The sequence below is a fragment of the Acanthopagrus latus genome, chromosome 18 (assembly GCF_904848185.1).
Source record: "Acanthopagrus latus isolate v.2019 chromosome 18, fAcaLat1.1, whole genome shotgun sequence".
NCBI classification, from domain to species: domain Eukaryota; kingdom Metazoa; phylum Chordata; class Actinopteri; order Spariformes; family Sparidae; genus Acanthopagrus; species Acanthopagrus latus.
Genome location: NC_051056.1, coordinates 30283424 through 30304516, shown reverse-complemented (window position 1 = coordinate 30304516; position 21093 = coordinate 30283424). Strand labels below are relative to the sequence as shown.

At 40.8% G+C, this 21093-nt stretch overlaps 2 protein-coding genes and 1 long non-coding RNA gene across 17 annotated transcripts in view; 2 read left to right on the top strand and 1 right to left on the bottom strand.

Moving 5' to 3' along the window:
- Window positions 1-13137, bottom strand: part of rapgef2 (Rap guanine nucleotide exchange factor (GEF) 2) — a 110053-nt gene extending 96916 nt beyond the window's left edge. For 12 of the 13 annotated variants that reach the window (XR_005071059.1, XM_037076658.1, XM_037076659.1 and 9 more), the window contains exon 1: window positions 12311-12379. Coding sequence is in view for 12 of the 13 variants with exons in the window: in XM_037076658.1 (XP_036932553.1) it covers window positions 12311-12379 (69 nt within the window). In the remaining variant the exon portion in view is untranslated. Of the gene's footprint in view, window positions 1-12310 lie in introns of all 13 variants that reach the window. The other variant, XM_037076670.1, reaches the window with a different exon arrangement.
- Window positions 13032-13866, top strand: LOC119007197. Its single transcript, XR_005071060.1, has 2 exons — window positions 13032-13160; window positions 13547-13866. It is a non-coding gene; the product is annotated as an uncharacterized LOC119007197 (long non-coding RNA).
- A 1487-nt stretch (window positions 13867-15353) lies between these two features.
- Window positions 15354-19558, top strand: LOC119007601 (uncharacterized protein C4orf45). 3 transcript variants are annotated; one of them, XM_037077383.1, is made up of 5 exons: window positions 15354-15771; window positions 16895-17127; window positions 17596-17654; window positions 17876-17926; window positions 19369-19558. In XM_037077383.1, the coding sequence occupies exons 1-5, from the start codon at window positions 15708-15710 to the stop codon at window positions 19463-19465; spliced, it is 504 nt and encodes a 167-aa protein (XP_036933278.1). In that variant the 5' UTR covers window positions 15354-15707; the 3' UTR covers window positions 19466-19558. The 3 variants fall into 3 exon arrangements, with proteins under 3 accessions (XP_036933278.1, XP_036933281.1, XP_036933279.1); XM_037077386.1 differs by having other exon boundaries at window positions 15363-15771; window positions 17876-17930; window positions 19369-19493; XM_037077384.1 differs by lacking the exon at window positions 17876-17926 and having other exon boundaries at window positions 15365-15771.
- Window positions 19559-21093: the final 1535 nt, after the last annotated feature.

Sequence of the window (21093 nt, the reverse complement as noted above, 5' to 3'; positions counted from 1 at the left end):
TTTTTCATCTTATTCATTTTCTTAATTCTTATTATATTATTTAATTTTGTCTAGGTTAGATTTAAGGTAGATTTACTGTGATTTCAGAGAAATAAACAAAATCCTTGACTTTCCTAAAAAGCTGAAAACGCGGCTCTTTTGCTTCACCCATGAAACGTTGAGCCTCGATTATCATTCGTATTGCACTGTTCAATAAAACACCATTTCAAAACAAATGATGGAAAATACCTTATGAGATTCATTCACTCATAAAAAATGTTGATTCTCTTATTGCAAATATCAAACCTTTTCATGGACCATATATAAAGTTAAGCTTGATGTCAGATGGAAACTCATGGGCGTTTCTTGGCTATAACAGAAGTCTTTAAGTCTGCTTGGCATGTGAACAACTGCAGTCGTTACAACTGAGATAAAACAGCTATTCCCAGCACAGAGACAAAATAATGGCTCTGATTTTAAGTGTTTTTGACAAGCAGAAGCTGGTCGTAACAGGAGTCATTGTGTTGGGTCTGCACCACACTTGCCGGTGGACTCAAAGCACCACAGCCTATAGCGGAGCATGCATGAATGGCTTGCATCTTTCCCTCCAATTACAATCAGATACAGTCTTCAGTTAGCCCCAATAATAACACAGACGCAGGCGGTCAGACCTACACAAGAGGACACGACCGTCACATGACATCGCTGTCAGAAATGTGAGTCATGTTTAATGACAGTGAGAGAACATAACAAGTGCAGTGCAGAGTTAAATATACTCTAGAACATGGCATGATGGACACGGTCACATCACAGTCGGACAGACGGAGAGTTATTTTTTCAAACTGCTAATAACTATAGAAAAGTCTTCAAACAATGACATCCTGTTCAAGCCTGTGACTCTCATGTTTGTTTTACAGCAAGCCGCCCAGCCACCAGGATAAAATGTTGGCAGTTAATGTTTCTGTACACGGCTGATACCTTCACATTCATAGGCCTCATAGGCTACGTTCCATACTGACATTTCTAAAGCATGTTTATGACCTTATTGTCATTGCGGAGGACATGACGGTGGAGTTACGGGGAGATGGCCAAACCAAGCGACCACAGCTCAGGACTGTGTTTCAACTCTTCTAAGTGAGAAACCAGTGCAAAAGGAGATGTTGGCACAAATTTCAGCTGCGTTTGCTGTGACCAAACTGGATATTTTTGACGAGACCTTGGGACATCTCCAGCCGTGATTGTGGAAACAAAACAGGTATTTTAAGCCAAAACACGATGCTTTCCTCACCCTAACCACATGAGTAGTTCTCCAAGCATCAGAATGTGACTTTTACCAACAAATACAGAGGGAAGTATCTTGGTTAAATCTCAAGAAATAACACTGTCAAATAACTGTAAATAGCATTTTAAAAAATGGGTGAAATGTGGAACTTCTTTTGTCAGTTACACTGGATTCATTTCCTGCGACACTACTCCACCTCGGAGGATTTAATTTTCAAGTGGGAGAAATATCGCCCCGGCATCAGCCATTACTCTCTGTCCTTGGATTGAATCATTTCTCATCATCTTTTCACATCACACGTATGCAGCAGCGCCTGACTGATCAGCGAAACTGTACAACTACTCACTCCTGACACAGACTCACATTAACAATGTGTATGACGCAAAATGCACTCAAGAGGCCGAGGTTTCACTGAAAATAAAGTTGCAGGACCATCATGATTCTGCAATTTTGACTGACGTCACCAGGCGGCTCCTTTGTTACTGTGATTGATTGTTTCCCATTGTGTTGTGTTGTACAATTCATACTGCGGTCCTTTTCCCCAATAATAGTCCAGTGTGCAGCCTATTCCTGTGAGGGTTTGCTTGCAGAACAGAGGAGCTAACCGCATTACTCAATCACAAACACTGGTAAGCAAATATAAGAAGATTGCAGAGGCATTAGCCTCGCTGAAGAACCGCTAATGTGGCATTATGTAACCCTATTTTTGATACTTGTTCTTTTCTTCATCGAAGCTACAAAAAAACACAAGGAAATCTGCATACTAATCGTGGCAAGAATGATTAATGAAGAGGGTTTGCTCTCAGCAGGAAAGGTTTAAGTGTGAAGGAAATATAGAGCCATATGGGAAAACGTCTGGCAGCGGAAGGCTGTTTGAGGTCAACCGAGGCAAGTGTCAATTAGCCCGGTCAAGGTCTGAGGCACCGATGAACCGATGGCGTTTAATAAATAATGCTGCTCTGTAACTGACATTACATATTTAGTGAGAAACTTGAAGTCAATGTCAGCCGGGCTGAAAGGGGAATGTTGCATCACAGCATTAAATGTGTTTCCATAAATTTGTCCCAGCAGTAGGATCCTAAAAAATCTGGGCACACATAAGTTCTGTGGTCTCGGAGTAGGAGAGACCGTCCTGATAATCTCAGACTGGCACCAAAGCGATTTGTACTCCGTCAGAAAGAGAATGTAATCGGTGGTTCAGTTCAGGCGAGCTAAGATAATTATGCCCTTCTTCCCAAAAGCAGGAAGTGGGGAGAAACTGTCAAACATTCCAGCAAGAATCAGATTACGTTGAGGCCTCGGTAATGAACGGACATTTTCCCTGATGGCCAACGGAGGGATGGAGGTCTGCAGAGTTGGAAACGTGACCAGACACAGGTTCGACAAACCCTCAGGGACCAATTACAAAGATAAGGTTACAACAAGATAGATATTGTACACCAATCCGCTCTACTGCACACAGGAAGTGGAACAACAGTATTCCTAATCACTGATTCTTAAATAGGGAAAACAATGTTGTGTGGATGCTTTTTCCCTTCGCCTTGACTGCCGTCTTTTCGGTCTCTGCCGGGCTATTTATTCCCTTTTTGCCTCAGGTTCCCACTGGCGGGCCTCGAGGACTGCTGCTGCAGCAGTTTCACTTTTGACAAAAGTGTCCATTAGCAAAGACAGCTGTTTTTGCTCATACCAACGTTGTAATGAATCACCTCTTTTAGCTCACATGGCAAGTAATTACCTGCCTACCACCAGCACAGCTGTTAATAAACCACAGTTTGCATGAGGCGTGACGGGCTGCATGATGATCAAAGGCACGTCCAGCAGTCCAAACAGTTTAAATCAACGTTAGAGCCACACATCAGCTGGAAGGTGTTCACCAAAGAATGGAAAATTAGCCATCAGGTCCAACATGTCTTGGCTGAATGACGTGACTGAAAATACGCTTTTCTGATCTGATCACCTCATACTTTCACTTTACACACCAGCCCTTCTCTAATCTGTAGTGTGTGCGTGTGTGTTTACACTGGAAGTGGATGAATTTCCTTCACTATGCATGCAGTAACACAATTGGCTGGTGGAAGGAGATGAGCTGTATTGCTTCGATCTCATTGGCTTATAGTTTGGCGCTTACCTAATGCTTACAGAAATGTATGAAATTATGCTTGTTGGGTCTCAAAGAAGGACACGTGGAAGCTTTACATACTAGTTATAATATAATACATGCCATGGCAACAGACAGCATCTCTGCAATCTTTACATAAGGAACGACAACAGAAATAAGCCTCGGTTGTGTCATCATCATTTGTAGTTGTTTTTCTCAACTCCAAATCCATCCTTACGTCAAGCAGCTAATCAGATTGTGAACAATGACCGATACAAAGAAGAGGAAGTCTCAGCCCACAGATCTGTTATTGACCACACCGGAAGACCCGAAACACTGGCCGTTGTCCCGGAGGCCGGGTTGTCTCAGGCCTATGGGTTCTGAGACTGAACATAATATAGACTGTAAAAGATTTCAGAGTACTGTGAGTGCAGCTAGGAAGGTTAGGAAGTGGAGGAAGTCACTCCCTGATGAATATTTGAAAGCTTTAACATAAGAAGGTGAGTAATCCACTGGAGGCATAGCGTTAATGAAAGTGGCTCGAGTTGCTGCAAGTGGACAGATACATAGAGCCGTGCTGCTAATGAAGCCGGCTGCTTCACAGCTGAAGAGTAGGACGGAGACATAAGGTGCCAATGGAGCTTTCTGCTGATGAACACTTGTGATAGTAAACACGTCCGCACAATAAATCTTATTCAACAAAACGTGCATTCTGCCAAATCGAGACTTTTATTTATACAATAACATTATAGTTTTGTTTATCCGCCGCTCCGCCGGAAGCGACGCCCTGATCTTGACCCCTTTTGTGCAACAGCATCTTTAAGTGCCATTGTTACAAATGCTGTAAACAAGCATTAGCTGCACGGTGAACCCATATACTGGGATTTAGAGATCTCTAATCACACAAATTAATCAGCTCTCCATCTGATCCACTCCATGTCTGAGCAGTTCACCAGGAGGAGGATTATACAGCAGATTATACACCAGAGTGAGCCTGTTTTGCGTGGGACTGAGGCTAACATGCACACTCACTCAAAGAAGTCTGGTAGCTGTTTACATCGATGATAATACAGATAATAAAAACAATTTTCATAAACATATATTCAGTGTTATTCTGTGACATTACAGTAGAGAGATGTGATGTGATTTAGAGTCACAAGGTACAAAGATCTGTTTCACTTATCAATCTTTTCTGTAATGTAGGTGTCACTTTTTCCAAATGCTGGAATTTCCAAATTCTCAGTCAGGAATGAAGCTCTTAATGACAGCCACAGCAAGTCGTGTAATTCAATAGCAGTCATGTAAATACTGCACGTCAGGAATGGTTTATTCTCTAAGCCCTCCAAGCAGCCAAGTGGGTCTCGGGCTAAGTTATGTAAAGACTGTGGTCGCTCGGTGGCGTGAGCTCCGCTGCCTTCTGCTGTGAAGGCCAATGGAATTCCTGGAGCAACAACTCCATAGCTGTTTTTCATTGTTTTAAAAATATCTCAAGGAATGCGAACGTTACGAGCCGAAACATGCCTCTGATATTACAATGCATGTGATTCAGTTATAACAAATGTACAGTGTGACCCTGAGGGGGAAACATCCCGTCCATCTGATGTGGTGAAATCTGGTGGTAGCACAAACCCAGAAATGTACACAGTCACTGACGTTCAATCAGATACAGCACTATAGAAGAAAAGGTTGAGCTTTAGACTAAAAATGCAATCTGACAAAATGAAAAGCACTGTTTTCCTTTTTCTTTTAAAGGAAAAGAAAATTTCAACCCGACAGATCAAAGCAACCAGCAGCGTATGAATGACTCGACCTCGGGTGAGTCCTCGATATGCTCGTTTTCAAAGATCCGAATATGAAAGTATCAGCAGAGAGAGAGACTGCAGAGTTAGCAACTCAGAAGCCATCAGGGCTCTCCCGATAAACATGTAAGAAATGCGCTACTTTAATTTACTCTAAACCTTTATTGTTTAAAAAGGAACTGGTATATTTCTGCCGGAGGATATCAAGGATATTTTTGCAAACGTGGCAAAATGAAAAAAAGATTCACACGCACCTCCTGAGGACATGTCCACCTTGAACGCTGTCAAATATCCTCTACTGTTTGGTTTTGTTAGTTTTTTTAATATTTCACTGTGTTTTATCAAAACATAGACCAAGACGTATCATCTTCCGTTACTTCAGCCTCAGGCACAGTTTAATCAGAATCTAAAACAGCAGCAGGATATGTCAGGTTTAGTGTCAGTGCCTCTGTATCTTCATACACTCACGATTAACCGCATGATTAGTCCCATACGATTTTGATGATTGAGGTTTCTTGTAAGGGTTAGGGTATAAATAAAAAAAAAAATGTTGGTTTCTTTTATTTCCAGTGATATTAAACTCAATACCTTCAGGTTGACTTGGACAAAACAAGCTATTTAAATATGTCAACTTCGGCACTACTTCTTTGACATTTCATAGACCAAACACATTGATCAATAAGGTCACCAATCAATGGGCAGATCTCTACGCAATGCTGCCACACAACGTGTTTTAATGTACAACTATAAATTGAGGCAATATTAAAATATGTTCCTACCTTAGTCATCAGTAAAATACATCAGTGTGACGACAAGTAGAAGCACACAAATGTTAGCAAACAATGTAAAGCTCCAGCTTGGTTTTGAGGTCTACTTGTGTTAAATCATGCTTCAGGGCTTGAAAACCACTGTGTGTTTAACTTCCTTCAATCTCAGTGGTGCATTCAAACGCAAACTACACTGGATTGGTCTTTTCATTATTAGATTTCAGGGAGTAACAGGCGCCCAGGACTACACAAACATCCTGGTGTTTTCCAGTAAGGACATTTCTGGAATGTATATGTTTTCTGGCTTGTCGTCTGCCCTGATGTCAGACTTTTATCCGTACAGTGAAGCTGTAACAACGCAATTAAACCGTAAAACAGCCATAAATGTCATGTTCCTGCAGTAACGAGGTGAGATGTATGATTTAAGATTCACCCTTTTCATCAGTTGCTCCCTGTACAGTCATAGGAACAGTCTGAGGAATCAATACTTTTAATACAACAATCAATACTTTTAATGGCTCCACTGACCAGTAGGCAGTGCTGTGATTTATTGCCATCACAATATTATGAAAAAAAGGCTGCTGTGTATTTAAAAGCATGATTCAAATGAGCCAATCAGAAGCTGTGTTGGTGTTCTGTGTGGGAACCGTACATTGGTGCGTTTGTTTCTCTCTTCCCTTCCTGAAATCATCCTCTGTACTTAAACTGGGAGGAATACGTCACTGTGACCACGGTGTGTAACCACTTCTGCCTACACTCTGCCTCCACTTTCAACACAGGAATAACATGTGACATCACTTTTCTTCTGCAGAGTGCAAGCAAAACGCCAAGGCGAGCTCTGCCTAAATTAACAGAACGGATGGGAGCTTTTTTTGGTAGAATTGGAAAACCCTGTGTTGCCTGGGAAAATTACACCATTACCACTCCGGCACAAAAAAACTTGCAACACAAGTCCGTCCCACTTTTTGAGCCAGCAGTCTGGAGGGTTTTTAAAAAGACGTTCACATGCTCCTGACATCCTGACAGAAATAGGAAGCAGTCATGAAACAACACCCAGCTTCAGAAAATACAAACAGCTTCAGGAGGGAAAGCGGTTCTGCTGTGAAACCTTTCTTCCGGCATAAGTTCAAAAAGCATCCTTGACGCCTTTCCTCTTCCTGCTGCTTACACCAGGCAGGATGCTCAGAGGCAGGGCAGCTTTGTGCTCATCAGTCACTTTACAACCTGTAACAACAACTTCGGCTGCACGTTTATAGACATGTAGACTTTCATTTACACGGGCTGCACATTTCTGGATAAAAATAACCATATTTCTAATTATATATCTGCAAATGAATTTGTGTTGTTTTACTACTTGGTATGTTTTCTGTCATGCTACGGTTGTTATTCAGACACAAGCGTGTTTGTTATTTTAGCTGGACCATTAAACTCCTCACAGTCTGCATCTGAGTTTGAGTGATGACCAGCTAATGACCTAGGAATTAAGATTTATTTGGCTCACTTCAAGTCAATGGGGTCAAGAATATCCACCATTCTTTCCTCTCTCATCTCTGCAGAGTACAGTCACTGCACGCCTGCACTGATCTCCTGTGCTGGTCCAGAATATGTGGAAACAATGTAAAGTAGGCAGCTTGTCCCTGCAGCTATGTGGCTGTGAAGCAGGGTCACTGCAGCAGAGGACTGTCGTTCGTGGCCTTTAGCTTTGCCACCTGGATAAACAAGAGGAGAGATGCCTGTCCTGAGGCTGAGCTAGCGACTTGCAGCAGATTAACAGACCAGCTAAAGCAGACATGTTCATAGGAGAGTCGTGTGTGTGTCCAGATTTTTGCTCCTGTACCATTAAACAAATTGATTTTACTCACTAATTCCTGATCAGGACGTGCAGTTTTTGGTTTCACATTCTTGGTACGTCACGATACACAGTTAATTGATGCAATTAAGAGATGGATGCTGCATCAAAGCATGCAGTTCAAATCAGTTCATTTCAGTTCAGTGGCTTTATGGTTCAAAGTAATGAGATTAGATGTGTGGCCCTGAGCAAAATGTGGAACAACAACATAAACAAGCAATTCAATACAGACAGCACCCGTCGTTCCAATTTAAAAACTGTTTGCGAACTGAAGAGCTCATGGAAAAAGCTGTAGTGTACAATGCTGAAGCTTCCCTGTCAGCTAGAAGTTGTGTTCTGATAGCCTAGATCTCAGAATTCAACGCATAGTTTAGACAGCTAGAGACAACCCAGCCCCCACTCGCTGACCTGACAAACATACATACATCGTAGATAAAACTTTTACACACAACACTCAGGCTTCGTGATGATAGTGAACATGCACTCACAGGAAGCAACTAGTCTTTTGATTGGCATCAAATAATTTGTAGTGCAGTAGAGAAAAAACTCATATTGTGATTCTTTTGCAGCACTAGTTATTCAACACATGTCAAACAGTGAAGAGCAGCTAAAGAGGAGAATGAAGGATAAAAGAAAGCAACCACTCAGAATTTTTCAAGCGTCTGTGGTGTCCCTCAAAATCAACGGCCTCATCTCTGATTAATGTAATATTAAGCTTTAGCAGGTCTGCTGAACATTACTATATGGTGCTTCAATATGGCTCCATAATGGAATCTTGCTGCTGCAGCAGCCTCGCTGTCATTGCCTCGTCTGCAAAATCTGATAATGTGACCATCTTCTGCAGACGTCTGTACAGAGGGGAAAACATCCCTGTGGGGAGTCAGTGGAGGAGAAGCTTGTGTGAGATAATATGATGACTGAGTCTGCCTGATGAAATCCATCAGCTGTACAACACAGCTATGATTACATTTTCAAAAAAAGGAAAATGGGAGGTTGGATTTGGGTGAAAATAGTTGCAATGTGAGGCTTAATAGTTCTCAGAGTCGTCCTGTAACTGGACCACATCAGGCCCGGCAAAACATTTGGGTGTTATTGCGAACCACCCTTCTTTTTATTAAAAAAGGGATGTAATTTCCTCAGTAGATTATTCAATATGGACATGAAAAAGAAATAAAAGATAAAATAGCCATGTCATATTATCTTAATTCACATCACGACTGCAAAAATGTGCAGCAGTGCTTCACAGAAAAACGTATCCTCCTCCCTTTGCTTTCCCAGACTATCAGTCTGCCCCATTTGTACTCTGCACACTGGAATTTCAACAGCAGCGAACACCCAAAAATCAAGAAACGGAAACCGACAGCATGTGCTAACGTGACTGCTACCTGTCGAGCGGTCAGTTATTTAACCTGCCATGTGACAATGGGGTGAGGCAGAGAGTCAAATCCCACTCTAGTCAGTCTTGAGCGATGGAGACAGATCCCTCTGACCGTTAGCTAATCCTGACAGAGAGACGCTGCCAACACCATTAGGATAAACTGTGTCAGCCACCAGAGCTGCAGGACACCATTGAAGGTGTTACTATTCAGAAACACAGACACCAACAGAACCCAGAACCTTCGTCTTGACAAGAACTTCTTGGCTATTATAAACACATCTTCTTGCTTTTCCACAAGATAATCACAGGCTTCCCAGTGGTGCAACTCGCTGTGACGCAACTACAAAATGACGCTGATGTGGTATTTCTGGAAACGTCCCAATCCTGTCAGGACATTACTCTTCTACCTCTGACTAAATCACTTCGAAACACTGTCATTTAGTCATTGTTCAAGCGTCACAGTTCGCCTCTCCATTCATTCTTCATTGTTTCAAAGACCTCCCGAATGAAATGTTTGCATACTGACACAGCATGAGTTCATACCACGGCTCCAAGTGTTGAAGGACCACAGACATAGAAGGGTTTTTTTGATCTCCCTGTAGTACGACATATTTTGTCAAAGCCTTGGTATCTGTTCTTCCACATTTTCCAGCTCAGAAATTCCAAGTGCTTAATTTACCTTCAAATATTCTTTTCAGGTTTAAAAAGTTCCAAAAACAGTGTTCAGACTTCAAATTCTTTCAGGTGGGTTGGCAGGATGAGACAGATTGTATCAGATGTTACAGACTCCCAGCTTTAAATCTCATCCTCGCTCCCATAGCAAGAGTGAGGAACATTAAAAATCTATTTCCAGTGATTATATTAAAGGATCTGAGTTTAAAGTAAATTAAACAAAAACTAGACAATCAGGGCTCAATCACCTAGCAATTGTATTGATAAAGTATTCATCATTCAAGTTATTTTCCCAAACATGATCTAGTCCCTGCACTTTAAATGTGAGGAGGTAGACTAGAATGTTAGAATGTTGGCTGGACAAAACAAGCAGCTAAAAGACATTTAACACTTTTGAGATTTGTTTAACAAATTCTCCAGAAAACAATGGTCGGATTAATCAATAACGCAAATAATCATTAGTTGCAGCCAGAATGTAAACTACTAATGTATTCAATGAACTTTGCTGCCAATGACGTTCACTATCTATACCCTTGTTTTCATAACCATTACGCCGTCTGTCACTTCGACAAATTATAGTCTGCATAAAGCTGTAAAGACCACGAGCCCGGTCCAGCTAACAGGCTGTCAATGACAACATAATTGTTTCCTCAATGTCAGACAGACGTGCAGACGGCCGTGCCACTAACTGCAGCCTGCTGGTTTAAGTGGTGGCCTATTGATCGTCCATTGTGTGTAAAGCCTTTGCTGAAGCAGCATCCAATCACAGTGAAAGCGCTTCCCAAATGAAATGACGATGATGATACCATCTTCACAGCCAAACTGGATTTATCAGCAAAATATAACTGTTAATAGCTCAAGACATGCAAGCTTGGGTGTGTGTGTGGCTCAAGGGTAATTGCCAGCGACCGCACATTCACAGGTACACAAGAAACTTCCCAGAAAAACTGGATGGATCAGATTATACTAACACTGCGACAGACGTTTATATCATTATCGATTGATCTGCTGAATATTTTCAACATCTTCAAATCGCTTCAGCCAGCAGTTCAAACCCCAATGACTTTTCACCCATTATAAATGACAAAGAAATGGGTCAAAACCAGAAAAAGTCGACGTTTTTTCTTGCAAAATGATTGAAACAAATAGGTGTTTATCAGTATAGTTGAATAAATTGTTTTTTGAACATCTGATGGGTTAACTGATTATTTGATGCAGCTCTAGATGACAGTGAGGTGATAACATGTTGGGAAGGCACTGAGCATTACAGCTTCACGTTGTTCTCTAATTCCAAGTAACTGCAGCACTTGAAATGTCACCAGGTTCGTCCGTCTGCTCAGCAAAAGTCAACCAATAAAAACTGGTCACAGACGTAGTAATGGCAAATCATTATTAGGCAACACGAGATGTCAAATAAAGCCGTAAATCACAATGAAGAACAAGGCCAGTAACCGTTTATATAGTTGTTACTAAATGGTAAATTCATAGTAGAGCCGGACTGATAATCTTGACATTATATGAATATTTCAGCCAATATACGCACTGTCTTAGCAATGACTCTTTAACATGGTTATAAAACACCTGTAACAGAGACATGTAATGGAGGCAGGATATTTTACAGTTCAATAATAAGATGAATTGTCTAAAAGGATAACAGTCCACTGAGAATGTTTCCTCTGTTACCCCACCCATCTTTTACTGCATTATAATGCCTGAAGAAAATAATGTCAAATCAGAGCATATAAGACAAAATATGGGCTCTAATATATATTTAATATTTTAGTGAATAGTTACTAGCTGTTGACAAACAAATGAAAAGTCTTATAAACTATTTATCAAGCAATCATTCAATTTGAAGTTACAGGTATTGTTTAAAATACTTAACTATACCTACTGTTAAATCCTGCGCAGCTCACCTGTAAACATTACATCACTGAACATTATGAAGGTGTGACTGTTTATAAATGATTCATAAAGCATTTCACTATTTTACTCTAATAATTTGGGTCATTCATCTTCAATCTGTCTCAGGTGAAGAAGAAGGAAACAAGAAGAAAAGGTGAGGTCTGATTTGATTGGCTACTGGAGGCTAATGGCTAAATTAGGATTAGCAGCAGCTTGTTCCTCTCATGCTCTCATCTTTACACTGCTATTTATTTATATTTTTTGCAAAATGCTGAAGTTGTTTTCATCAAGGAACACCTCTGCACAAAGCTCGAGCCCCACATGAGAGAACAAGAGGAACAAACTGCCAACTTTAGGTTCGAGTCCCTCCAGCAGCTCGTGTTCTGATAAGTAGCTCTGATGATCCGAGCTGAGGGACGCTTAGCGGGATGTGGACTCACGTAACAACCGCTGACCTCAGAACCACTGTGACTGTGTTAGTTCTCTATGTTACGATGTTACGAGTGAAACCCAGCTGAAACCACCACTTTTCACCACAGATTCCTTCAGTTACAGACACATGAGGGATTCATTCTTCTGACCTGTTGCGTCCTTTCAGCCGGATTCATCATCACAGCCTGCCGAAAGCTGTTATCCACATAAGACGCCATTGTTTTGGAAGACGCCGTCTGGAGGCTCTGTGAAGCTCTTATCCTGACAGAAGACGCGTTTTAATATCCAGCGTCGCGGATATTAACTAAAAAGAAAAGTCCGCCCCGCTGTCTTTGCTTTATTCTTGTCGGCTGTGCTCCGATGCTAGCAGGGTGAGCTGGGAGTGCCCGGAGCCAGGCCACGACTGGAGCCAGACAGCCGAGCAGGATCCTCGGGGGTTGTCCGTCGCTCTGCTGCCCGGGCCGAAACCGGCTGCCCTAAACACCGGAGGAGCTGACTCCTCCACGAAGCGCGGCTGAAACTGTCTGCGGGAGTTATTTTCTCAAGTCGGAAAATGTCCCTTTATCGGAGCCAGCGTTCATCAAACCCATTCCTTGTCTCTTCGGCATTCTGCTAGCAACGGAACGAAATTCCATGTAGGAGCCGCCAAACACCACCACCCCCCAAAAAAGTAAGCTAACGGCTAACTGCTATCCCGTCAACAGCGACCTGGCGTCCATGATGAGAGCCGGACCCGAGTACACTCACTGAGAAAATGCATTATAATAACATTTTTTCCTGGGTCTAAAAGTGAGGGTAGCTCCGCCGCCGCTGCGCTCTGTTGTGTGCCACCATGGTGACTGACACAGCAGGGTAAAGCCGGACATAGTTAGCGGGCGCACATCCGGGACGCGTTTTCAAAATAAAGCTCCGGGGAGAACAACGGCGTTTTGACGGTGACACAAAGAGACAATGAAAGGCGTGTGGCATATTTCAGGAGGATGATGCGGTAAATAAAATGTATGTGTCTGTTCCCTGCACTCCCATGACGTCATTTCATTTGCACGTAGACTAATCAAATCAGCAGAAAAAAGGCGCAGTTGATGCAAAAGGACATAACACACGAAGGTCTTTTAAATATACAAAACGTTTTACGAAGGTTAGCGTATACATTAAGCTGCGTATTATATCGAAAAAGTCTAATTACATTTCACAATAGACTCCATAACATTCAATGGATTTCACTGTTTACCGACAACCACGTGCCATGACGTAATTATAATGTTATGGTTTTATTTATTCCAACATTTAACCCACTGAACATTTCTGACTTTCTGTCTAAATTTTGAATTTTGCTTGTAATTGTGCATGTTCGTCGATATCAACTATACTTTCTTATTTTGAAGGTGAAATGTGCCACTTCCTGTCTGGCTGTTGTTTATCCGTGTGTGACTTGACGGGCTCGGTCACAAGGGGCGGCTCATGGGCGAGTCCATTTAACAAAAAAGGGAGAAAAAAAGTGGGAGCAGGGAGGAGGGAGTGCGATGTGGCAGAGTGATGCTGTGGGGCCATCTAGTGACGGACACAGGTACTACAGGTTCAGGTGGGTGAGGAAAAAAGCACCTTATGCAGAAGAAAGAAGTAACCATACAATATATTAAATAATCTTTACTGCTTGGCTCTCATAACTGAATACATTTAATAAAGAAACTCTCCTCAAAGGAAACACAGTTTCATTACTTTGTCTACATGTGCAGTTTCTTCCATGTAGCCACAGTTCTGGCTTCAGACAGGGTCACTGTGTGAAAATATATTAAGTACATGAATAAATATCTGAGTTTGTTTGATCGCCTTTATTAAAATATTACTTGCCTGAGTTTCTTACATAAAACTGCACAGTGAGCACACCTTTGAGTAAAAGTAGCAGTATCACAGTGTAAAATTACTAAATAAGAAAAAAAGATTTCTCTTTTCTAAATATTTAAAAGTAGACACAAGTATTTGCATGGTAATATACTTAAAGGACCTCTTTGTAAGAAAAGTTGATTCTTGAGGCTCAGTCTCAATTTGTCAGAAAACTGACGCCAGTCGACCCGTCCTGAACTTTTCTACTAAAGAGGTCCTTTAAAAGACCAGAAGTAAATGTGATAATGCAGAATGCCTCATTTCAGAATGACTAATATCCTATTATATTATTGTTTCATAATCAGTGACACATTCATTTGAAAGAATCAGTAATGTTGCTGCTGTTGAAGATGGAACTGATAGCAGTTGATTTAATACTGGCAGGTAGCTAAATCAGCAATAATACATCATTTATTGGTTTATTTATATGATAATATTAATCCGCACAGTAGTCGTATTGAATTGAAGCAAAAGAACAAGTACATACAAATTGTGCTTGCAGAGTAAATGTACTCCACCACTGGTTATCCTTAAACCTTTGATCTGAATATGATGGAATAAATATAAATAATATAAATATCCTGTAACAATATGTGCAGATAATGTGAATTAATAGCAGCTCAGGAGGGAGAGCAGGTCATCTAGTAATCGGAGGGTTGCAGGTTCAAATCATTCAAAGTGTTCTTGAACAAGATATTGAAACCCTCCTGCTGAGCAGCTGGCAGCTCACATGGCCATCAGTGTGTGAATGTGAGTGTGAATGGACGAATGTGATAAGTGTTGTGAAGCGCTTTGAGTGGTCAGAAGACTGGAAAAGCGCTGTATAAATGTGTTAATGTGAATTCATTATTACACAAAGTTCTCCACTGAAAGAGTGGAGAGTCTGCTTCAGTGCTTCAGAGGGAAGAACTTGCTTATCTGCACAGGGTGTTGAAATGTAAGATAAGCTAAAACCAGATAAGAAGACTTTATTGATCCCTGAGAGGAGAGTCAAGTTACAGCAGCTCAGAGAGCGGTGAGGAGACAGACGGGGAACTCTAACATGAAATAAATTAAAAAATGAAATAATCAGAGAGGTAACTGATGACGATAGATGAAGACAGGACATACAAATTGTAATATCTTAAACATTTGAGCACAATAAGCAGCTAGTGAGTGAAACTCCAGCAGCAGTGATGTGTGAAGAACATATTTAGTTTAAGTATATAAGTAAATGGATGTATAATTAAATTAGACAAAATAATTTAACAACATAGAATGTTGTTATAGTTTTTATAACATGCTAGAATCTAACCTCAGCGCAATACAAAGATTATCATGTTTATGTGAATTAGTTTATAACTACACAAATATAATGAAATATAATAATCGTTATTCTCCAGCCCAGGCAGGAAACTAAAACAGTAACATAAACATTAATGGAAAGAGAACAAAGATCCCTGAAGGTGTACTGAGTGGACATGCCTCAGCAGAGGACACGTCCCCTGGTTTCACAGTATAACTAGGACACAACCACTGACGCCATGACGACCAGTGGTGGCATGACAACCAGCCATGACCCCACGGACGGAGCAGACCGCTGGGCTCAGGTTTTCACCCGGGGGGACCCATTATGTGTACCAGTATCCAGTCTGCCACGACTCCTGACACAACAGTGGAAAAATGATGCAAAAAAGTGAGGAGGTTGCAGGAGGGACACGGAGCGGACAGAGGATGATCTTCACAGGTACGACAGCTCTGTTGTGTCTCAGTGCAGCTGAGTGCTGTTGTTGCTGTCACAAACAAACAGCTGATCGGTGGGAGAGTTTGTGCTGTCAGACGGCTGTAACACAGTTTCCTGTGAGATTTAACCAGAGAACTCAGATTATGGTTCAACAATCATACAAGCATCTGTTCTCTGTCCAAGCTAATGTGACTGTGATTGGACACATGATGGCACTGTAACCAGCCATCCTGTGTGTGTCTGTCTGTGTGAGGTTGTGTTGCTTCAGAGCTGTTTTGTTTCATTGTCTATTCATGATATCACAAGACATTTTCTCAGGATTACACCTCTGCTGTAGCCACAGTAAAGCAAAGATAATAAGATCAAGGTGGCGTGTAATGATGCTCTTAGAATCCTGTTAAAGTATCCAAGGTGGGAAAGTTCTGGCAAGATGTTTGTGAACTGTAACGTTCCCCCGCTGGCAGATTCAGTCAAGGAATGGAATTATGTCTTTGACTGATGTGTAATGTTTGTCTGTATGTTGTGTGAGTCTTTTATATGTGGACCTCAAGTCTGTCAATAAAGATGATGATGATGATGATGATCATAATAATAATAATAATAATAATAATAATAATAATAATAATAATAATAATAATGTATGTTTTCTTTATGTAACTGTTATTACTCAGGACAAACACTGAGGACCAACTTCAGAGAGAATGCATGTTCTGATGCTTCGCTGTAATTCCTCTTGAAAGACAGTTAGTTGTAACAAACTGCCTGAAGCTGTAAGCTGGACGGATGCCGTCTCTCTGCTTTCTCTAGTTCTGTTGAATTCATTTTAAAGTTTTAAACTCCTCGTCCACTTCAGCTGTGAAGGGGAATGCTCCTAAACAGCAACACTGTTTTTTCTGTGAAGCTCCAGAAAATATTGCGTGGATCAGGAAACCTCACCTGACTTTCCATCAGAATGACGGTGAGATGTTGATGACAGAGACAGATTGTGCTGCACCCGAAAATGAAAATTCTGTTTCTTCTCCTGAATTTCTCTCTACACGTAAATCTGAATCTAAGTGGTGAGAAAAAGATTCAGCTTCATCCAGTTTTGTTTTTTACCTTCTTCTCTCACACGTCCTCTTACAAGGCCCGGATGGAATTGGAGACTACAGGCCCAGATCAAATTATTTCCCCCGGTACATCGGTGTGGGCGCCTCTTCATCACCTGAGGCCACAGGTGACCTCAGTTACTTGTGGCGAGCTGCACCACAGGCCCGCCCTCCCCTGCCCAGGCAGAGCTGTGTGGGGGAGGTTGGCTGGTGCTGGCAGTACAACCAGCTGCTGAACAGCAGGACGCTGCACAGCAATATGCAAATTAAGGTACAGCTAAAGTCCTCCGTGTATGCAAATGAGTGTTTAGGAGCATCGTCCTTCATTTGATGTGTCACAAAAACACACTGAGCATGACTTTGAGGAATTAATGAGATGATGCAATGTGCAGGAATTGAATCAATTAGGGAAAAGTATTTGCACAACAGTGAACAACGAACAATTTATCAGATGTGGATTACATTTAGATAGTTTTTTATATTTTGATCAGCAAACATATTTAATTGTATTATGGTGCGTCATTTGTCAGGTAGTGTTGCCTTGTGACGTCAGAAATATTAGTTTTACAAGCTGCAGGCTAGAAAAATGTCCCACATTCTTATCCAGGAATTCACATTTTCACTTTCTTTTTCAGGACAGCTGGAGTTCTGACAGTGTACCAAGTTGTATGCATTGAATATCTGACATTTGAATCTCATCTGTCACATTTAACTGAACTCAGTCTTCTTTTTCCTACAGAAAACTGAGTTACGGACAGTGTTGGAGGACAGAGTGACTCACAGGTTCCAAAACAAACAGTAAGACAGCTGGACACATTATTTGGTTTCAGTCCCTCAGAATCATATTACGTGTGTGTGTGTGTGTGTGTGTGTGTGTGTGTGTGTGTGTGTGTGTGTGTGTGTGTGTGTGTGTGTGTGTGTGTTTTAAGTGAGAGGCTCTCAGGTTTGCACAGTGTTGAGTGATTGCATTGCAGGTTGTCTGCTTCCCCATTCATAATGCATCACTTCCACTTTTGCAGGAACAAATGCTGCCTCGAGCCGTACACAAGAAATCAGACAGACAGACAGACAGACGTGAGCACACTCACAACACGCCATGAAATATAACAAAATGTGCCTTAAAAATACAACATTCAACTCATTAAATTGCCCTAAATTCCAAATATATGACACATGTCCTCCAAGGTACATATAAGACATTTTCTGTTTTTTTCCCCCTTTAATTTGTTGCCCGTGTGTATGTTTCCTCATTTTTCATTCATCCAGTAATCTTGTTCTCCGGTCTCTAACGAGTATTACAGTCCCATGGGACCAATGTAAAAGTGAGTTTATGGATTTCTATTTTTGTTGCCGTGGTCGAGCACATTGATCTGTGTTAGTGTCTCACTGTTAGACAAACAGGTCCTTAAAGAGCCCGTGTAACAAAAGCAAGACAACCATTAAAAGCCATAAACTACAGACTATATAGACTATACAACCATCGAGATAAAATCAAAGTGAGGATACATCAGAATATGGTGACGGGCAGAGAACAGACAGACAAGCATGACGAGGCCAGGTAAGATGTGACCTCGTATCTCACCAGGTGTTATTGGAAATAAGGAAGTGCTGAACAAATAAACTGTGACAGGTGAGCGTGAATTTGTTTTTTTAAGACTATCAGATGGGCACGTATGTTAAAATGGTTTGTAATGAAGGCTGTCGATCTCTCATAGCCATTTCCTGGAATTAGCCACAACACAATAGGAAAAATAGGTGGATCAATACTGTAGATTAGTTCTGGAGAACCTCATACAGAAACACAAGGGAACAGAAATACTTAAAGCAGCAGACACCCGACTTGCAGTGCTAGAAAATGATGCTTCATAAAACACCAGGACAATGTTTAAATGTGTATACTGCAGAACACTGATGAACCCATAATTAAATAGAAGAGAGATCATGTAAATATGACATGTTGAATAAAAACAAGGTTCGATGGATAAGAGACTAAATTGACCACAACAAGACACAAAACAGCTACACAGAGACACTACGAAGAGATGCAAAACAGCAAAGAGACAAAATCTTCAACCAGGAGAAACAAAATGACTGCAAAGAAATGCAAAAGTACAAACAGACTACTGAGATCATCTCCCTCATCATGTTAAACAGAAGAGTTACCTTGCAAATGGGACAATGAGTCTGTGCATTCAGTATCCTTTTTACTAAATCACATTTCATTGTAAAAGTAATCCTCCTGATTCCTATAATTGGAAAATAAAAGTGTATGGGAGCTTTAAAACTGAAAAGATTGAACTTCTTCATGATAACAGCACTGAGAGTCATCAGCTCCTCATAATTCTCAAACCTGATTAATACCTTGTTTATTACTTTGACATGTGTGAGACATGTTGAGGTGAGTAAATAAATGACTATGAGAACATGACTCTTCACCATTAAACCAGTTATAAGAATGGCCTGTAGGTTTACTCGTAGATGACTTGAACCTGGCCTGATCTGTTTCTTTCAGCTCGTCTGATCACTGCCGGTTTGTTTCCTCTGGAGCGAACACGATGGATGAGTCACTCCGAGTCAACACCAAGTTTCACAGAGACGCTCAGAGCTAACGACAGATGGCCTTCTACCACTCATGGCAGCTGGAGGACCTTTCTGTTAATGAGATGTGTCTCATTTGATTAAACATCTTGTAATCGCTGCGACGTGTTGACTTCTCAAAGTTTAATTTTTTCACACCCTCCAGCCTGAATAATTCAGAAATGTTTTGATATCAAACACGGAGACACAGACGACTTCCTTGCACGATCCTGCATACCTGTAAAAGTCTTCTACTCATTGTTATTAACAACTGAATTCTGAACTATGTCTGTACATCTGATCTGAAATTGGCTCTTTGTCAAAGTTTCCACAATGTGCTGGAATACAGATATGACATCGATTCCACAAGCTGCAGTTTGTCTCAGAAAATAACCAAGTTGTTATCAGAAGCTTTTCTCCTCTCGCAGCGTCGCAGATATGGACTTCTGATTCCTGTGATAAAAGAAGCTGGTAATCCATCCCCACAGCGATTGGCAATCATGTGCCACTTATGTCTGGTGCAGATAGCTGTATAGATTCTTTACCACAGCAGAAACAACCAATTGTCACATAATGAGCCATACAGACATCCATTTCTAAAAGCTAGCTGCGATTGTGGCGGTAATGCCATCAACACAATAGGCTGCCCACAACCTGACACCCGCCTGGAGGTATTTTCTGGGTGAACATTGTATTTCTGAGAGCCACATCCAGGCAGAGCGGCTAGCAATCAGAGGTCATGCAGCCTTTTTGTGCTGTGGCCTCTCAACAAAACAACCATTCAAATCATCATTCCAGCAGAATCATATTTATAGAAGATGGAATCATTGTGATAAATTATTATTTTATCAGATCTTATTGTCTGAACCCTAACACTCACCAAGAACAAACCTGCTGTGCAATCTTATTTAATCCACATTGTCTCATTTCACATTCCAGAAAATGCACTGTATGATGTATATTACAACTGACTGTGTATTGATAATGTAATAAAAATCACATGTCTGACATAATAAAGGATTCAGTTACACCAGTTACTGGGGAAAAACTAAAAGATTAAAGAATGATAGTCTCATGGTGAAATCATAATTATGTGATAAAATGTCAAGATTATGAGCTAGAAAGTCAAAACTATGAGAGCAAAAGTCTTTTTTAATTTATTAAATTATGGGATGGAAAATCTAAATTCTGAGATAAAAAGACAATTAGAGATATAAAAAAGGGCATAAATATCAAATTCTGAGATAAATAACGATGTTATAAGAAAACGTTGAATTTACTCAAATAAACAGTCATAATTACGAGATAAAAACTATATAACTATATAATGGGATTAAAAGTCGGAATCACGAGATAAAAAGTTTATATCATGAAATTGATTTTCAGTTTTTTTCCTCATAATTGTGACAATTCACCTCTACATTAGGACTAACTGTAATGTTCACAGTGCACCGTGAAAAGAAAAAATGACTTTTTACTGAATGTGAATTTTATTTAGCGTGACCGGAAGTCTGATCGCAGCCCGCGAGCCCGTGCGTAATATTACGTAAAATTAAGGATGCTGTGAAAAGGACATTTTGGGGGAAAGTATGTAGACCATGTGTTCTTAAATTTTACAGGTTTAAAACTCAAACACGTGATTCATTAGTCTTTAACGTCG

Bases quoted from the DNA above. Each gene is read 5' to 3' on its own strand.
- LOC119007601 (XM_037077383.1), top strand. From the start codon at position 15,708: ATGATGCAAAAAAGTGAGGAGGTTGCAGGAGGGACACGGAGCGGACAG. The intron at 17,128-17,595 runs GTACAGCTAAAG...TTTTTCCTACAG, and splicing joins ACAGCAATATGCAAATTAAG to AAAACTGAGTTACGGACAGT. The intron at 17,655-17,875 runs GTAAGACAGCTG...CCACTTTTGCAG, and splicing joins CACAGGTTCCAAAACAAACA to GAACAAATGCTGCCTCGAGC.